The 18471-nt window shown below is 45.0% G+C and overlaps 1 protein-coding gene and 1 long non-coding RNA gene across 3 annotated transcripts in view; one reads left to right on the top strand and one right to left on the bottom strand.

Annotated features, from left to right (window-relative positions):
• Positions 1–18471, bottom strand: part of CCDC13 (coiled-coil domain containing 13) — a 68642-nt gene continuing 50171 nt past the window's right edge. Inside the window, exons 15-17 of the mRNA XM_054483342.2 lie at positions 6357–6511; positions 2896–3010; positions 1–2348 (exon numbers count right to left, since the gene is read on the bottom strand). Of these exons, the coding sequence (XP_054339317.1) occupies positions 2189–2348; positions 2896–3010; positions 6357–6511 (430 nt within the window). The 3' untranslated portion in view covers positions 1–2188. The remainder of the gene's footprint in view (positions 2349–2895; positions 3011–6356; positions 6512–18471) is intronic.
• LOC129034020 (uncharacterized) lies at positions 12780–16452 on the top strand. Of its 2 annotated transcripts, none has more exons than XR_008501737.1 (3): positions 12780–12811; positions 14705–14827; positions 15326–16452. It is a non-coding gene; the product is annotated as an uncharacterized LOC129034020 (long non-coding RNA). The 2 variants fall into 2 exon arrangements; XR_008501736.1 differs by having other exon boundaries at positions 12806–12996.

Below are 18471 nucleotides of genomic sequence, written 5' to 3'. Positions count from 1 at the left end.
TAGTGAAACGTCTTTGGGTTATTCTTTGACATGCATATTAATAACAGACCCCTGAGGGAGGATTCTATTATTGTCTGCACTTTATAGATAAGAATGTGGAGGATCAGAGAGGTTAAATAACTTGCTCAAGGCCACACAGCTGATAAGTGGGGAGAGAAGTATGCCCCAGGCAGCCCCACCTGTCCAGACTCCATGACTTAATGCTCCTTCCTCTCTCAGTCGTAGCCCAGGAAGGGCAGCAGAACCACCCTGAAGTGGCTGGAGTGTGGGTCACGCCATCTCTGCACCTTCCCTGAGGTGATCTTGAGGAAGGATGGCTGGTCCTATGCCTGCTTCTCACTCCCTGGAACTGCACTGAGGCCAGAACCTGTACCCTACATACTCAGATCACCCTCTGGAGCTCCTCAGGGCCTGCAGGAGAAGGTGCTGACTCCTTTGTGTTCAGAATCTGCATCCAGCCCACCCCTCGCTGTCACACACTGTCCCCTCCCAGCACAGACCCTCTCTCTCTTGGCTCTCTGCCTGGCCATTTTCCTTCACAAGGAACCAGAGAAAAACTCTTCCTTCCCAGAGACCCTTAGGACCCCATCAGAATCATCAGTTCATCCCGATGGCCTTTGCTCTAACTTGCTGTGGGATCTCTAGATCCGTGTGACCCCATGGAGGGTCAGGGGCTCCCTGAGGAGTAGGGGCTGGCTAGGGTCCCTGCATAGCCCCATCCCCAAGGAAGGGGCTGAGAAAACAGGGTCCCAGGAGCCCCAGTGGGCTTTTCCAAGGAAGGAGCTGAGAAGATGGTCCCAGGAGCCCCAGTGGCTTTTCCTGGGGAAGGGGGTGTTTTCATAGTATGTGCACCTGCATTTGTGCATCACTGTACAAGCAACACACAAGTGGCTATGTCTTCACATGTGTGTGCTCATCTGCACCTGTGTGTCCATGAGTGTGCACACATGGAGGTGCCTGTGTGCACGTACAGTTGCATGCTCCTGAATTGAGGTATGTGTGTGCATCTGCATCTTTGTGTGGGGCTGTGGGTGCACCTGTGTGGCCAGGGTGTCGGAGTTGGGGTGTGTGGCTATGAGTGACCCTCCCTGGGGCCACTCCTTCCCGTAGCTATAAGTCCATAGTTACAGCTGAGAAAGGGCAACACCGTGACAGTCATAAAGAGGCCTGCGGATCTTAGGGTGCCCCTGCAGCATCCCTCCAAGTTCACCATGGCGAGGGAGGTGCACCGTACCTTCGACTGGACCCATTACCTCAAAACCCTTCTGCCTGAAGCTCCAGCCGAGCCCCACCTCGGCCCTCTGCCACCAGCCTCCATCAGCTGCAGTCTTGGTGAGCAAACAAAGATGCCTCTTGGAGCAGCTGCCTAGGGATGGGGTTGTTCAGTGGTGGGTGGGTGCGCCTACCCTGGGTAATCTCTGAACGGCAAGACCCTGGTTTTGGGGTCAGGCAGACTGCAGTTAAATATTAGCTCAGCTTCTTTCTGTGAACCTCAGTTTCTTCATCAGTCAAATAAGACAACAAACCCCTGGGTTATTAGAGGACTGGATGGGGTCAGGTTGCCACAGTAGATGCTCACTCACTGGGAGCTGCAGTGATTATGAAAATACTTATTATTATTACCAGTCCAAGGGTTTGCACCTGAGGAAGTGTCCTGAGGAGTGGGCTGACAAACTGGTTGAGAGCATAGTGCCCCAAGTCTGTGTAGGGTGTGGATGGCTACAGATGGAGCCGGAATGGGGGTGAGGGGATAGGGCGGGGCTGAGTGGCATGGGGGATATGCCCAGTTAGGGTAACCAAGGGCTCTTCTGTGTCTGAAGCCATGGGGACATCCAGGGCTAGTACCTAGGACAAGGGTGATGAACACCTGCCCGAGGGACTGCATCTGTCCATTCACAGCCGCCTTGCTGTCCCAGAGCTCTCGCCTCTGCCAGTGGGCCACTGGGCCTCCCCACTGCTGTAACCCAGCCGGCCCAGGGTCTCCTGCAGTGTCCCACCAGGGTTTCTCTTCTGCCTTCCTGGCCTAAGACATTGGTTTTGGTCATCCTTAAGGAGCCTCTTCTGGAAGAAGTGGTTGAGCTGGCTGCCCTGGGCTGGCTTCCCGGAGCAGATGGAGTCCTCAGACAGAGTCTTATCCTCTCAAGACCGGAGGCTGCCCACCCGGCCAGGCCGACACTGGGCTGTCATCCTATTGCTTGTCTGTCTTCTGCTGTCGCAGGGCCTGCAGGAAGACACTTTTCACCTGGCCCAGGATCTCGTGGTACATCCGGAAGTCCTCCTCCTTTCCCCGCAGGGCACTGCCCAGGGCAGCCTTTAGCATTTCATTCTCCTCCACCTGGATGGCCAGCCTGGACCACAGGAGACAGTGCTCAGTGTGGCTGGAGCTGCATACAGGTGTGCGTGGGTGACAGAGGGCCCTGGGAATGTGGTTGCCAGCATGGCTGCTCTTCAGGCTCAGGCTTCCCTCTGACCCATCCCCTCCTCTCACTGACTCTTGTGGGTTCCATGGATTCCTCTCTATGGGCCTGGCTCCCTGCAATGTAAGCTACCTCAAGGCCCCTTACAAATTGAGTTCTAATTTGTAGAGGTTCCCGTCTTTCCCTTCCCATGGCTGCGTGGGATCTTAAAAGGTTTAACGTAGTGAGAAACTGGGTTCAGTGATCCATGCTTGATAAAATTTCTCTTGGACTATGGGTCATTGGGGTTTGGGCCAGGCCCTCTGTCCTCTGAAGGCCAGTCCCTGAATTGCAGGCCTAGAACCCAGGACCAAACAGGACCAGCCTTCTGGGCAAATGAATCAAAAGTGCAAGGGGAGGGACACAGTCCCTCTGCCCATGGAGGCACCTCCTCTCAAAGACAACCCTACTCTTTCAGGAAGGCGGGGCAGGGGAGCACCTGGTTGTCAGCTCTTCCATTTGGGATTCCACGGGCACATCGGAGAGCTGGGCAAAGGATGGGTCCTTCTTCTCGCTCCCGGTTGGGTTATGCCTGTTGTTAGAGGTGGGCAGACCTGTGGGGCAGTAGCAACCACTTTCTGTGAGGAGGCCACAGCCCTGTGCTAGCACCCTGCTTCTCCTCCCCCCATTGCCCACTGCCTGCTCTTCCACATGGTGAAACGCTACACCGCCTTCGGGGTGCAGGGCAACTCTGAGCTCTGCCTCCCTCCGAAGCCCTCCCTGATGCCTCCTCTGTATGCCTCTGCCCCTGGCTTTGGCCTCTGCTACAGCCCTGACTCTGCCCGCTTTGTACCAGGGTGGTTCTTTACCACCCTGTCTCCATCTTTATACTTTACAAGTTTCTGGTAATTTGTTTTCTTTTTTTTTTTTTTTTTGAGACAGAGTCTTGCTCTGTCACCCAGACTGGAGTGCAGTAGCGTGATCTCAGCTCACAGCAATCTGCGCCTCCAGGGTTCAAGCGATTCTTGTGCCTCAGCCTCCCGAGTAGCTGGGACAACAGGTGCCTGTCACCATGCCCAGCTAATTATTGTATTTTTTGCAGAGACAGGGTTTTGTCATGTTGGCCAGGCCTCCCAAAGTGCCATGATTACAGGCGTAAACCACCATGCCCAGCCTGGTAATTTGTTTTCAAAAAGAGAAGCCAGTTGAGCCTGAGGTCTGGCCTGCAGGCTGAGCCCGAATCTAGGCTGTCACTGTACATGATGCCCTCATACCAGTGGTCCCCATCCAGGCCAGCAGCTTCATACTAGGAAGCAGGGGATCCAGGGTCCTGGAGCTGAAGGATACAGAATGCTCACAAAAAGGAGACAAAGCGGCCCGGGGTCGGGTGGTCCCAGAACTTTGGGAGGCCAAGCGAGGGCAGATTGCTTGAGGTCAGGAGTTCAAGACCAGTCTGGCCAACACGGTGAAACCCCGTCTCTACTAAAAATACATAAAAATTAGCCAGGCATGGAGGCATGCACCTCAAGACTAGTCTTGTGTAAACCTGTCTCATTGCTGGGGAGGCAGCAGAGTGGCTCTGCCCTCTACAGGGGCTGGACTGAGTGTTCTTCAGGGCCTTTCCTGGCTCCAGGGGACACTGCTAAGCTGCCCCTGGCTTATTCCATGCACTGAGCACCTCCACATCCCCAACTAGAGTTGCCCTGGATGGGAAACTGCTTGTTCAGCCTGATGGAATTTTCTAAGCCCTGTGACACAGGGAATCAAAAAGAGCCTTGGCCGGGTGCGGTGGCTCATGCCTATAATCCCAGCACTTTGGGAGGTCGAGGCGGGGGTGGATCATTTGAGGTCAGGAGTTCAAGACCAGCCCGGCCAACATGGTAAAACACCATCACTACTAAAAATACATAAATTAGCAGGGTGTGGTGGCAAACCCCTGTAATCCTAGCTACTTGGGAGGCTGAGGCAGGGGAATTGATTGAACCAGGGAAGTGGAGGTTGCAGTGAGCTGAGATCGCGCCACTGCATTCCAGCCTGAGGGACAGAGTGAGACTCTGTCTCCAAAAAAAAAAAGACAAAGCTCAACTGGTGGCGAACTTGGGCAAAATCACAGCATCAGAAAACCTCGGGACTGAAAAGGCCCTCAGAGGTGGTGTGACCCATAGTAAATCACTTGGCATCAGCAGACCTGGCTTTGCCCTCTGCTGAGAGGCCTCAGGCAAACTATCAGCCTCTCTGAGCTGGTTTCCTTAGCTGAAAAAAAGGGATAATAGTTTCTGCCTCTAGAGCTTTGGCAGCCTCAGTGAATTCTATTTGGCTCTCAAGGCCCTGTGTGATTGGACCACTCCAGCCTCCCTGCCTCCTCCCTGTTCCTCCAAGCATCCAGCTAAGCTTCCAAGCACTGACACTTGTCCTTCCCTCGGGGATCTGCAGGCCATATCCCACATCCCCTCCCAGTTCCTCCATCTCTGCTCAGATGTCTAGCTCCCCCACTGGAGTGAGACTGCCATGGGGGACTGAATTGTAAATCCAGCCTCCTCATTTTACGGATGGGCCAGGGGGAGGTGGGTAAGTGGTGCTCTGCTCACCAGAGGGGCAGGATTTTGCCCATGTTACAGGCCAGTAGGCAGCAGAGGCCACCTGGACACTTTCCCTCAGGCAGCTGCCCTCACTGTCCAGCAGGGAACAAAGTGACTTGCCTGCTGTGGCTTAGCTCTCCCTGGTTGGAAGTCCTGCTACCCTGCAGGAGGTAAGCCCCAGCCTGGAGAAGCCACACTCCTACATATTCCTGAGAGTCCAAGAGGGTCAGCAAGGCTAAGCCCCAGAGACCCTTCCTTCCCAGCCTGGATTCTCAGAAGCTCCTGGCCCTGCTGGTGGGAGAAGAGAAAGCAAGTGGCCCCAACACCCTCTTTATGCCCTACTTCTGGCACACCCTTCTGAAACGTTCTGACCTCATCTGGGCTGAGCACTGAGACCAAGGGTCTGACCATCCTTGGCTGGGGAGGGGTTGGGGGGCTACTGGGGTGTTGAAAGAGGGTGCAGTGGGGGCAGCAGCACCTCCACTCCAGAGCCTGGAGGGGGCTGGGATGGGTGGGATGGGAGGTCCGAGAGAGGCAGGCCCAGCCCCTCCACATTGGAGACCCTTCCTCCCTGGGAGTCAGCCATCCCAGAAATGGCTTCTGGCTCTGGCATCCTCCAGCTCGCCCCAGCCCCACAAGATGCTGATGCTGCTCATCTGAACACTGCACCTTGAGAACCACTGTGTTAGAGCGATAGACCTTTCAGTTAAGGACAGCATTTCTCAGCCTCCCTTTGCACCTGGCTATGCCCAACTGTCTGGCTGATGGGATAAGAGCAGAAGTGACATATGCAACTGTAAAAGGTAAGGAGAAGTTTGTCTCCTTCCCTTCTCCCCTTCCTGCTGCTGATGGGAAAGCTCAGGCAGTCATTGTAGACCAGGAGATGGAAGCTGCATGTTGAGAATAGTGGAGCCACAAAACAGAAGGAGCTTGGGTCCCCAAACCTCTGGTGAGGCTACTTACTGCTTATATCAACTTGACCACTGCAGGAGGCACAAAGGGACTCCTCCCCTGCTTCAGCCACTGTTGCTTGGGCTTCCCCAGCAAACCAGCTGTGCCCCACTTTGAACGAAGTCAGCTCAGGATAGAGGGTTGAGGGCTAGGGTGGTTGGGGGTATTCAGCACTGCCACCTCATGCTGAGGGCTTACAGGTGGCCAGGCCAGGGCCACACGAGGCAATGGAGCTCTGGGGCTCCTGCTTCTGACTGAGAGGCCCGGGGAAAAGAACACCCCACAGTGGGGGCAGGCAGAGCTCCGCCCTGATGGAAGCTCTGCTTCCCACATGCTCACTGATGGGCTGAACAGTGCAGCTGCCTGGCTCCTCTGTTAGCAGCAACACTGCCCCTACCCGCTGCACTGAGACTACTGCCCTGGCCCCTACCTGTTTTGGTCCTGGGAGCTGCTCTCTGGGAGGCTGACGCCTTCCCTGGCTCCAAGCGTATCTTCTCCAGATGTTGCTCCAGCACCACGGTGCGGTGTCGCTCCTCCTGCAGCTTCCTCTCTGACTCCAGGAGCTTGCTGTTGCTCTCCTCCACCCTGGTGATTAGAGAGGAGGGGATGCTACATGCCCTGGCAGGAAGGGGCAGGCCCCACGCCACTTGCTCAGGCCCTTAGAGAGATGAGCACATCTTACATTGGTGGTGATGGGACCTCTTCATTTTCATTGCAGTAACACAGAAACATGCATTTAAACACCATATGGTTCTCTCCAAGGTTAAAATTTAAAAATTATCAGTCCACTCCCAGCCCCATCATTCCCAATTCCTGCTCTCTAAAAGCAATCACTTATAACACTTCTAGCTGTTTCTTTTAATATTTACTGCCATATTTCTACAGATGCTTATGTTGCTATTTTTAGGTTTATATAAGGTTTAAATATAATCTTTTGACTTCCTGTCATGCAAAATGAGAATTTAGTTTTATTTTAGTACTCTCCCCCTACCAAACAGAATCACCTCTATACATTTTTGGATGAATTGATATTAGGTATCAGTTTTCTATCACAGCTATAACAAATTACCATAAATTTAGCAGCTTAAAACAACACAAATCTATTATCTCACAGTTCTGTAAGTCAGAGGCCTGGCAAGCTCAGTGGGTTTCTCTGCTTCTGTTTCACAAGCAGAAATCAAGGGGTTGGCTGACCTGGGCTCTTATCTGTAGGTTCTGGGGGAAAATCCACTTTCAGGCCCATTCAGAGTGTTGACAGAATCCAGTTGCAGGTAGTTGAAGGACTGAGGTCCCTGTTCCCTGCAGGCTGCTGGTCAATTTCACTTTCTAGGAGCCACCTTGCCCCCTCCATCTTTAAAGCCAGCTAGATACCCTTACCATGCTTTGAATCTCACTACCCTCTCTGACTTCCTCCACAGCATCTCTCTGAATAATCCCAGGCGAAGATATTTCTCTGCTTTTAAGGGCTCAAAAGATTAGATTGAGCCCACCAGATAATCCAGGATAATCTTCCCATTTTAGGGTCCATAACAATAATCATATCTGCAAAATCTCTTTTTCATGTAACATAAAGCACTCACAGGCATAACAGCAGGGAGCAAAGGGCATAGACACCAAAAGCCTGTCTACGTTAGGACAATTAGTTAGAGCCATGATGCACAGTGTCATATGTCCTTTCTCATTTAATTGTTCGCTTTTCTTGGAGTTAGTGATTATCTTAAGCTTATTGTTTTGTTTTCTACATGCCTGTCATAAATGTTATTTCACATGAAGCACTTGTTTAATCCCACTGGAGGTTGAGCTTAGGTCCTTCCTGTGGCTAGGTGTGCCATTTCAGACTTCTGTGATACTAAAGGTTCATTCAGTGAGGAAGCCAGAACTAGAACTCCTTGAGATCTAACCCAAGTGAACAGTTACATGCACACCTGAAAATTAGAGGGGCAGCCTTGAAACTGACAGTGTTGGAGGAAGTGATCTTTCCACCTTGGTGAAGGGTCAAAAGGAACAGAATGACAACAATTTTGAACAGTATACAACTACTAATAAAAAGCTGTATAGTAACACAGTAAACAGCTACTAACACATATTTAAGCATATTCCTTGAGATTTTATTTGCAAAAGCAAAAACCCAAAACAACCTAAAGGCCCATCATCAGGGGACAAACAAATAAGTGGTAACATATTCATACTATAAAATGTGATAGAATATGATAGAGCTGTGCTGCCCAACACAGCGACTGCGAGGTTCATGTCCACATGTAGCTATTACAATTAAAGTTCAGGGGCTGGGCCCGGGGTCCCACACCTGTAATCCCAGCACTTTGGGAGGCCAAGGTGGGTGGATCACCTGAGGTCAGAAGTCTGAGACCAGACCAGCCTGGCCAACATGGTGAAACCTCGTCTCTACTAAAAATACAAAAAATAAAATAAAATAAAAATTAGCTAGGTGTGGTGGCATGCTCCTGTAATCCCGGCTATTTGGGAGGCTGAGGCAGGAGAATCGCTTGAACCAGGGAGGTGGAGGTTGCAGCGAGCTGAGATTGTGCTATTGTACTCCAGCCTGGGCAACAACAGTGAAACTCCGTCTCAAAAAAAAAAAAAAAAAAAATTAAATTTCAGGCCATGCATGATGGCTCACGCCTGTGCTTTTGGGAGGCATAGGTGGGTGGATCACTTGAGCCCAGGAGTTCAAGACCAGTGTAGACAACATGGCAAAACCCCATCTCTACAAAAAAAAAACAAAAATAAGCCTGGCACGGTGGCGCGTGCTTGTAGTTCCAGTTACTTGGAAGGCTGAGGTAGGAGGACAACTTTATCCTGGGAGGCAGAGGTTGCAGTGAGCCGAGATCCCACCACTGCACTCCGGCCTGGGCAACAGAGCGAGGCTCTGTCGTAACAAAAAGAAAAAAAAATAAAGTTCATGAAAATTAAATTACAAATTCAGTTCCTCAGTCACACTAGTGACATTTCAAGTTCTTAAACTGTATTGGTCAGTGCAGATACTGAATAACTCCATCATCACAGAAAGTTCCACTGGTCAGTAGTGGAGTGTGTTAGTTATCATGAGAGTGGGTTTCTGATAAAGGATAACTTTGTCTCCACTTCAACTTTCCCCATGCCATTTCCCTTTTGCCTTCCACCATGGGATGCTGCAAGAAGGCCCTTGTCAGACTCTGGCACCTTGATATTGGACTTCCCAGCCGCCAGAGCTGTGAGAAATAAATTTCTTTATAAATTGCTCAGTCTGTGGTATTCTGTTATAGCAACAGAAAATGGACTAAGACACATCCTTGGACCCAGCTGGGTAACATACCTGAACTCCAGGACAAGCAGAAAAATCTTATAACAACAGCACAGCTAACACTTTTTTTGAGTGCTGTCCACGTACCAACTACTGTGTTAAGGCACTGCATAAGCATTATTATGTTTAATTCTGTAAGTAACCAAGAGATGTACTAATATTACTTCAAGAAGACACAGAAAATCTAAATTTGAAAAAAGATTGTCAAAGATCTACCTCCAAAAAAAAAAAATCAGGTCAAGCCAGGTTCTCAAGAAAGTTCTATCTAACCTCCAAGGAACCAATCATTTTTGCTATTCTGACAATTCCACAATATAGAAGAAATAGATGGCTTCCTATAAGTTTACAAAAAACTTGATTTCACAGTTAATAATAGGGTAAATGTATTAGCACTGCTGCATAACAAGTTACCACAAACAGTGGCTTAAAACAATAAAAAATTTCCAAAAAACATAAAGAGCTCCTACAATTCAACAACAGGACAAACAACCCAATTAAAAAGTAGGCAAAAGACTTGTGTTTCTCCAAAGAAAATATACAAATGTCCAATAAGCACATAAATAGATGCTCAACATCATTAGCCATTAGGGAAATGCAAATCCAAACCACAAAGAGATATCACTTCAAACCTACTAGGATGGCTATAATTGAAAAAAAGGAAAATAAGTGTTGGTGAGCATATAGAAAAATTAGAACCCTTGTACACTGCTGGTGGGACTATAAAGTGGTGCAGCCATTGTGGAAAAGTTTGGTGGCTCCTTAAAAAAGCTAACCATAAAATTACCATATGATCAAACAATTCCACTTCTTGAATTGAAAACGGGGACTCAAACAGGTACTTGTACAGCAATGTTCTTGTAGCATTATTCACAATAGCCAAAAAGGTGAAAACAATCCAAGTGTCCATCAACAGATGAATAGATAGACAAAATGTGGTATATGCACACAATAAAATATTATTCAGTCATAAAAAGGAATGAAGTTCTGACATATGCTACCATACGGATGAACCTTGGAAACATTGTGCCAAGTAAAATAAGCCAGACACAAAAGGGTAAATATTGTATGACTCCACTTATACAAAATATCTAGAATAGGCAAATTCATAGAAAAGAGGTTACTGGCTGGGCATGGTGGCTCACGCATGTAATCCCGACATTTTGGGAGGCTGAGGCGGGTGGATCACCTGAGGTCAGGAGTTCAAGACCAGCCTGGCCAACATGGCGAAACCCTATCTCTACTAAAAATACAAAAATTAGCTGGGCGTGGTGGTGGGCGCCTGTAGTCCCAACTACTTGGGAGGCTGAGACAGAAGAATTGCTTGAATCCGGGAGGCAGAGGTTGCAGTGAGCCAAGATCATGCCATTGTACTCAAGACTCGGTGACAGAGACTCCATCTCAAAAAAAAAAAAAAAAAAAAAAGTAAAGAGGTTACTAGATGCTGGGCTTAGAGGGTGGCGTATGAGGAGCTATTGCTTAATAGTAACAGAGTTTCTGTTTGTGGTTATGAAAAAGTTTGGAAATAGTGATAATGGTTGCACAGTATTGTTAATGTAATCAGTGCCACTGAATTGTATACTTTTAATGGTTAAAATGACAAATGTTTGGTGTATATAGTTTACCACAATTAAAACATACATATACCGCACAGATTTATTATTTCACAGTTTCTGTAGGTTAGAAGTCCAAGGTTGGCCTAGCTAATTTGTCAGTGTCTTACATGGCTGAAGTCAAGGCGTCAGAAGGAGTTGCTATCTCATCTGAGGCATGGGATCCTTTTCCAAGCTCACTCAGGTTGTTAGCAGAAGTTAGTCCCCTATAGTTCTAGGACTGTGGTCTCCATTTTCTTGCTGGCTAATGACTTGGTTGGTTGTCAGCTCCTAGATTTTTCTCCTTATTCTGGAGTTCAGGTATGTTACCCAGCTGGGTCTAACGGTGTGTCTTCGTCCATTTTGTGTTGTTATTGCATAATACCACAACCATCCACCGCCATGTTCTCTCCAAAGCACAGTGGTTTTGTCAGAGGCGTCTGAACCAGAGCAACTCCATCTTAAATAGGAGCTGGGTGAAATAAGGCTGAAACCTACTGCTGCATTCCCAGATGGTTAAGGCATTCTAAGTTACAGGATGAGATAGGAGGTCAGCACAAGATACAGGTCATAAAGACCCTGCTGATAAAACAGGTTACAGTAAAAAAGGTGGTCCAAACCCACCAAAACCAAGATGATGATGAAAGTGACCTCTGGATGTCCTCACTGCTACACTCCTACCAGTGCCATGACAGTTTACAGATGCCACGGCAATGCCAGGAAGTTACTCTATAGCCTAGAAAGGGGAAGCATAAATAATCCACCCCTTGTTTAGCATATCATCAAGAAATAACCATAAAAACGGGCAACCAGCAGCCCTGGGGACTGCTGTGTCTGTGGAGTAGCCATTCTTTTATTCCCTTACTTTCTTAATAAACTTGCTTTTGCTTTGCGCTGTGGACTCGCCCTGAATGCTTTCTTGCATGAGATCCAAGAACTCTCTCTTGGGGTCTGGATCAGGACCCCTTTCCTGTAACATCTTTCTGGTGGCCACTGAAGGGACTAAAGTGAGGAAACCCCCAACTCAAAGGTTAACTTTGGGTAAGTGTTGGGGTCCTTAACATCTTTCTGGTGACCACGGAAGCGACTATAGTGAGGAAACCCCTGACCCAAAGGCTAACTTTGGGTAAGTGGTGGGATCCAGTAACATCTTTCTGGTGAACCACAGAAGGGATGATACTGAGGAGAACCCCCCAACCCAAAGGAAATAGACTTCAGCACTGATTGGACGACTTTGGGTAAGTGGGGTACATAAACCCGGGTAAAGGATGGGACTGGGTTAGAGGCCCAACTTAGGGGAGTTAGAGTCTCTCCTAAGACAAAGTGGGTCAGAGGCCCCTCTTAATAAAAAACAAAGATGCTTGACTGACCTTGGGTTAGAGGCCCAACTTAGGAGGGTTAGAGTCCCTTCTAAGATGTAGGGGGTTAGTGGTCCTCTCAGTAAAGTTCCTCTCGGTAAAGTCCTTTTCAGCTAAAAATGGGTTTGGCATTACAGGATGTTAACTGCTATTCTCTTTGGATTAATCTGTCTTGCACTCTTCGCTGATGGCTATGGGTGACAAGATTAGGCACGTACAGGACTGTGGGACATGGGGAGCTTTTTCTTCCCTAAAAGGGAAAGCTGAGAGTGGATGGGACTGCTGGAAAAGATCCCTTCACTACTGACAAGCAGCCGCCTGAACTTTTCAGTGTCTCTGCAATGGGTGGGTCTTTCTCTGGCCTCTCTGAGCGCCTCACCTTCCCCACTCTGCCTCAGGCAATGCTTCCTCTCTCTCTCTCTCTCTCTCTGTGCAGACTGGTAAAAATCATTGTTTATCTCCTGTAAAATTTTAATTAATTAGAAAAAGGATTTGTGAGGCTAGTCTTAAGCTGCAGTGAATCTGGTGTGCTTTATGTGTTTTTCTGTATTGTTCCATCATAAAGAGGGGTACCTTATGATGGAACACAGGCTTAGGACACCCATAAGCCTGCTTTTCAAGACGGCCCAGCAAACTGGTCAGTTACAAACTTTGCTGCAGATCCCTGAAAAACCTGGATGAGGTTTCCTTCTTGTCTTGTAAATCCTTGGGAGCTTGACCTTGTAACCATGTGGCCATGCTTTCTCTTTTCACAATGGCAGCCTGGGTTCAGGGTTCCATTCCCAGCTTAGGGGATGAATCCTTTATCTTCTGTCTGTATGTGTATGTATTATGCGTGTGATGTTTATACATGAAAGAGCTTTAACTAATTGGTTTGAAAATAATAAGAGCTTAAATATTTTATCAGAAAAATAAAAAGCATAATGTCTTTTAGTTCATGTGACTTAAGTAATTTTTGGGAAATAGAGTTTTAAAGATTATTGGTAAAATAAAAATATCTTCAAAAATGTAAACATTTAGTCTAAATTATGCAGGTCAGATACTACATTTACTAAATTCTTTAAGATCATAAACTGCTTCTTTGACCTTTGAAAATTGTTCAATTTACCTACTTGGGAGCATTAGATTCTACATAAGGCCTGGGGACATGTGGAATTAGCCATGCCCCCTAGCTATGCAAAGATGATTATAAAGAAAAGAGATTTTATGTAAGAAAGGATGTTGTATGGTAAATTCTTGTCCTAAAGTAAAATGACTAGTTGCTTAAAAAAAGGGAATTTATGCAAGAAATGTTGTATAATTTGAAGGTTGTTAGGCCTCCTAAATGCCTCGTAAAATGCCATTATGACTCTTAACTGTATGACTTACCTGCTTTACAGCTAGTTAAGGCCTGGGACACATTAGAAGTTAGACGCTGGAAAGAGTCAGATCTTATCTGCACTTCCGTTTGGTGTCCTAGGCTCCATACTAGTACATAATTAAAATCCCAAACTTACCAAGGTTTTCACCAAAAGTAAAAATTGCTAAGAGTTATCACTGTAACATGTAATTGAGACTACTGAAGAAACAGTTTTACATGCGAGGTGTGTAAAGAAAGTGAAATGTGTTTTTGGTGAAAAATTATAAGAAGTCACGGGAATGTGGATTTTTCTTGCCTAGATTAAAGGTTAAAGGATTGTTTTAAGTTAGAATAAAACTAAAGGTTTAAGCAAGGGGTGGAAGGTTTGTGAAAAATTAACTGTAAAAGAAATTCTGTGTGTGAACATACTGACTAAAGTTAAAGGGGTATTATTCAGTTTTTCCATCAATTAAACATTGGAATAAAAGCACAACAGGTTTTTCTTAGAGCAAAAACCTGCCTATGATCTCTTTAACAAAAATTTGTAAAGGGTTATACAAAGTTTGTAAGAATCTCACCTTATGTTCAAACTGATTAAGATTAAATAAATTTATCTATAAGGTTTTATTAAGAATTGGATTTGACATCAATAACGCACTAATGCAACAGTAACATTTCGCTTATTGGGTATAAAAATCATATAGAAAGCATTGTCAAATATGAAATAGTGTTTGGCTTTCGTCAGACTATATTTGTATAAATGTGTCACTGGTATATGTTCCAAAATTATTTTTAAAACTCCTATAATTCTGATATGACTTAATGTGTTATTAATAATTATTACATAAAATCATTGTGTGTCACAGAGGTAACCAAAATTTCCTAGTCAATTGTGGATTTAATAGTGGCTGTCCTAAGACTTTTTATCATCTACAATTGTTGTCTTGTTTTAATCCTCTTTAGAAGGTGGTTTATAATCAACTACAGGACTTTGACAGATGTTCTTGAATGCAAGTTTCTGATAACTTTGGAAATTGTAACATTAGAATAGAGGAAAAAACTTTCAGGACGAGAGCTGAAATGTTCCTGAATATCAAACAGAAGTTAACTGCATGTACTAAACTGAAGAAGTCTAAAGTAATCTTTTTAATTTTGTTTCAAACGTTGCTGATCCTTTGTTTTGTTTTTCAGAGTCAAGGAAACTTTTCAGCTATTTACAGCTTTTAACAATTGAGTAAAGCATACTCCTGTGAACAAAATTTGGAACATATTTGTTTCTCTCTACCTGATTTCTCCAGAATTTGGAAACTATGTGTGAGTATTCTTAACTTATGGCAACGTAGTTATTTGCATAAGTGCAATACAAATCTATTTTCTTTTGCAACAGGACACAATTGGAGAAATTGGTTATTTTACCAAAACTTTGACTGGAATGATGTGCTTTCCTTTAAGGAATCAAATTTGACTTGTAGAGCCAATAAAAACCCCTTGGGCAACTGACCTTGTTTATTCCTGTGAACCAGCCAGTGATCTCTGACTGCTGTCCAGACGAAACACGAGGGATAGGTCATGTAAAAATCTGGATCAGTATTCTAATTCTGGGCATGTATTGGAATTGGCTAGCAACCCCATATCAGCTTGGTTCCAACAGTTGGCCAGTTCATGGAAAGCCTTCTAATTTAGTTTACTTGGGATAATTTTACTTACCTTGCTTTACTGTTGTGGAATATATTGCTGTTGTACTCTTTGTATAGGAATGCAGGATAAGCTTACTGAATATTTTCTTAAATTGAACACTTATTAATCTTCCAGATATCACCTTTTGTTGGACTCAAGAGTTATGAATGGCCCTCACCATACTGATGCTTTCTGACTGAGCTCCTCACTACCCTGAACACAAGAGGGAGGAATATCATCGCCCCTATTCAGCCTGGAGAAGTTACAAAAGATGGATCTTCGTCTCTCTGCAACCCTTAGGGATTAATGGTTCTCCTATAAAAGGGATGGGGGGAAAATGTCAGAGGCATTTGAACAAGAGCAACTCCATCTTAAAGAGGAGCTGGGTAAAATAAGGCTGAAACCTACTGGGCTGCATTCCCAGATGGTTAAGGCATTCTAAGTCACAGGATGAGATAGGAGGTTGGCACAAAATACAGGTCATAAAGACCCTGCTGATAAAACAGGTGGCAGTAAAGAAGCTGGCCAAAACCCACCAAAACCAAGATGGCAATGAGACTGACCTCTGGTCGTCCTCACTGCTACACTCCCACCAGCGCCATGACAGTTTACAGATGCCATGGCAACATCAGGAAGTTACCCTATATGGCCTAGAAAGGGGAGGCATGAATAATCCACCTCTTGTTTAGCATATCATCAAGAAATAACCATAAAAATGGACGACCAGCAGCCCCGGGGACTGCGGTGTGCCTGTGGAGTAGCCATTCTTTTATTCCTTTACTTTTTTTTTTTTTTTTGGAGACGAGTCTCGCTCAGTCACCCAGGCTGGAGTGCAGTGGCGCTATCTTGGCTCACTGCAAGCTCCGCCTCCCGGGTTCACGCCATTCTCCTGCCTCAGCCTCCCAGCTACAAGGTGCCTGCCACTACGCCCAGCTAATTTTCTTGTATTTTTAGTAGAGACGGGGTTTCACCCTGTTAGCCAGGATGGTCTCGATCTCCTGACCTCATGATCTGCCCGTCTCGGCCTCCCAAAGTGCTGGGATTACAGGCGTGAGCCACCGCACCTGGCCTATTCCTTTACTTTCTTAATAAACTTGCTTTTACTTTGCACTGTGGACTCACCCTGAATTCTTTCTTGCATGAGATCCAAGAACCCTCTCTTGGGGTCTGGATCAAAACCCCCTTTCCTGTAACAGTTTGCAGGAGAATGTCTTCAAGGCCAGCAAGAAAATGCTGCCTCCACTCTGGCTTCCTCTGTCTCTGACAGCTAGACTCAGACTAAAAGGACTCATATGATTCGGTCAGGCCCACTCAGAGAGTCTGATTAACACAAAGTCATCTGATGAATAACCTTAAATAGCTCTGCAAAATCCCCTTGGCCATGTAAGTTAACATAATTGTGGCAATAATATCCTACCATATTCACAGGTTCTGCCCACGCTCAAGGGAAGAGAAGTTTATAAGGCATGTATATCGGGGGTGGGAATGTTAGAATTCTGCCTACCACAGTAAAAATAGAGGAAAAAAGAAAAAAATTAAATTGAATGGCATTGTAAGAGAGTAACACAACATAGTTCCAAGAACACTAGAGCTGTAAGATTCAACATCGGAATTAGATTAAAGGAAAAAATCAGGTAATCCTTCCAATAGATATTGAAGAAGCATTAGTAAAATCAGTAGCGATTCCTGACTTTAAAAACTCAAAGTAAAATGAGGATAGAAGGAAACAACACAATAAAGTATTTTAAAATCAGAAACTAATAACCTATCAATAGAAGAATGGTAAATAAATAATAGTGGATTTATACAATAAAATATTCTATAACCATAAAAGGAATACGTACTGACATGAAAATGCAATATACTAAGTAAAATAAGTAGCAGAAGATTATGCATAATACATGATCTAATTTAAAAATTTACAACAAATTAAAAATTTAAAAACAAATAAATATAAGGATAATATAATTCAGCCACTTGACTGAAAACAAAAGGGAATATGTGGCAGCTAGTGACTCAACTGTGGGGGAGGGGCTTTCACTTTTCTGTTATAAATTTCAATAATGTATGCATTTTGTTTAACTCCATTTATAATAGGGGAAATAAACCAACAGCAAAACATCATATAAAATAGCAAACCGCATTGTGAATTCCCACAAAATTTTAGGAATAAGCAATCTCTTGATTTCTCTCCTTCTCCCCTATAATGTGCCTTCCACATCTCAATAAATGTTATCCTCACTCATGCAGTTGCGCAGCCCAGATAACCCGGGGGTCACCCTTGCCTTCTCTTTCTTCCTCATCTTCAGCTTCCAATCTATCAGCAGGCTCTACAACTTTTCCTGCAAATACCCACCAAAACCAGCCCTTTCTTTGTCCTCCCCACCTCTCCAGACCTGAGGCTGCTCCTCCTGCCTGGGATCTACAGATGTCCGTAAGCTTCAAGACCTCTTGGACCCTTTGGTATTCTGATTATTCTCTTTTGACCAATCTCTGGTCTCACTGATTTTCTTCAATTGTTAACAGGCCTAACTCAGCTAGATCCTAATTTGTCAATGTCTTTGATTGCCATTCTAATAGTTCTCCAAACTCATGTGCATCAACCTCATGAAATTCCAAATATTTTGAAAGATTTACCTTTTTGCTTCATAACTGATTTTCATTGTATTTCAAGAGTCTGACCAAAGTGACCCAATGCCAATGCGAAGTGAAGAATATTAAATAGTCAAATGATGACTGTTTTGATGTTAAAAATTTTGCTTTCATGGGGACTGTAGCTGTGGGGATGCTGGTAAAAAATACTCAGATAAGGAGGCTTCCCCCTACCTAAGAATGCTAAGAATGAATTTAGCACAATGACACAAAATCTTCATGAAGACAAACATACATAATATTACACATTATATACATAATACCATATATATAATACATAAAGTGTTCTTTTATAAGTCAAATAAAAATATAAACAACTCTAAAACATGTGCAATGGCATGAATAGGTAGTTAAAAGAAAAACACATAAAAGTTATGTGGAAAATATACTTATCCTCACTTTTGGTCATAGCAAAACAGATAAAAACAATAAGATATTAGCATTTCCTTGTTAGTTTGGCAAAAATGTTAAAGATTAATAAAACATAGTAACTGTGAGGGTATGGGGGAAAACAGTTCACATTATTGGTAAGAATATAAATTGATTCATTTTAAAAGGCAATTTGTCATGATTTGTGAACATTTTAAATGTGCATATTCTTTGATTCAGCCATTTCTTTTTTAGGAATT

Source organism: Pongo pygmaeus, chromosome 2, assembly GCF_028885625.2.
Source record: "Pongo pygmaeus isolate AG05252 chromosome 2, NHGRI_mPonPyg2-v2.0_pri, whole genome shotgun sequence".
In the NCBI taxonomy this organism is placed as follows: Eukaryota; Metazoa; Chordata; class Mammalia; order Primates; family Hominidae; genus Pongo; species Pongo pygmaeus.
The sequence above is the reverse complement of the archived record's forward strand: the minus strand, read 5'-3'. Positions and strand labels throughout refer to the sequence as shown.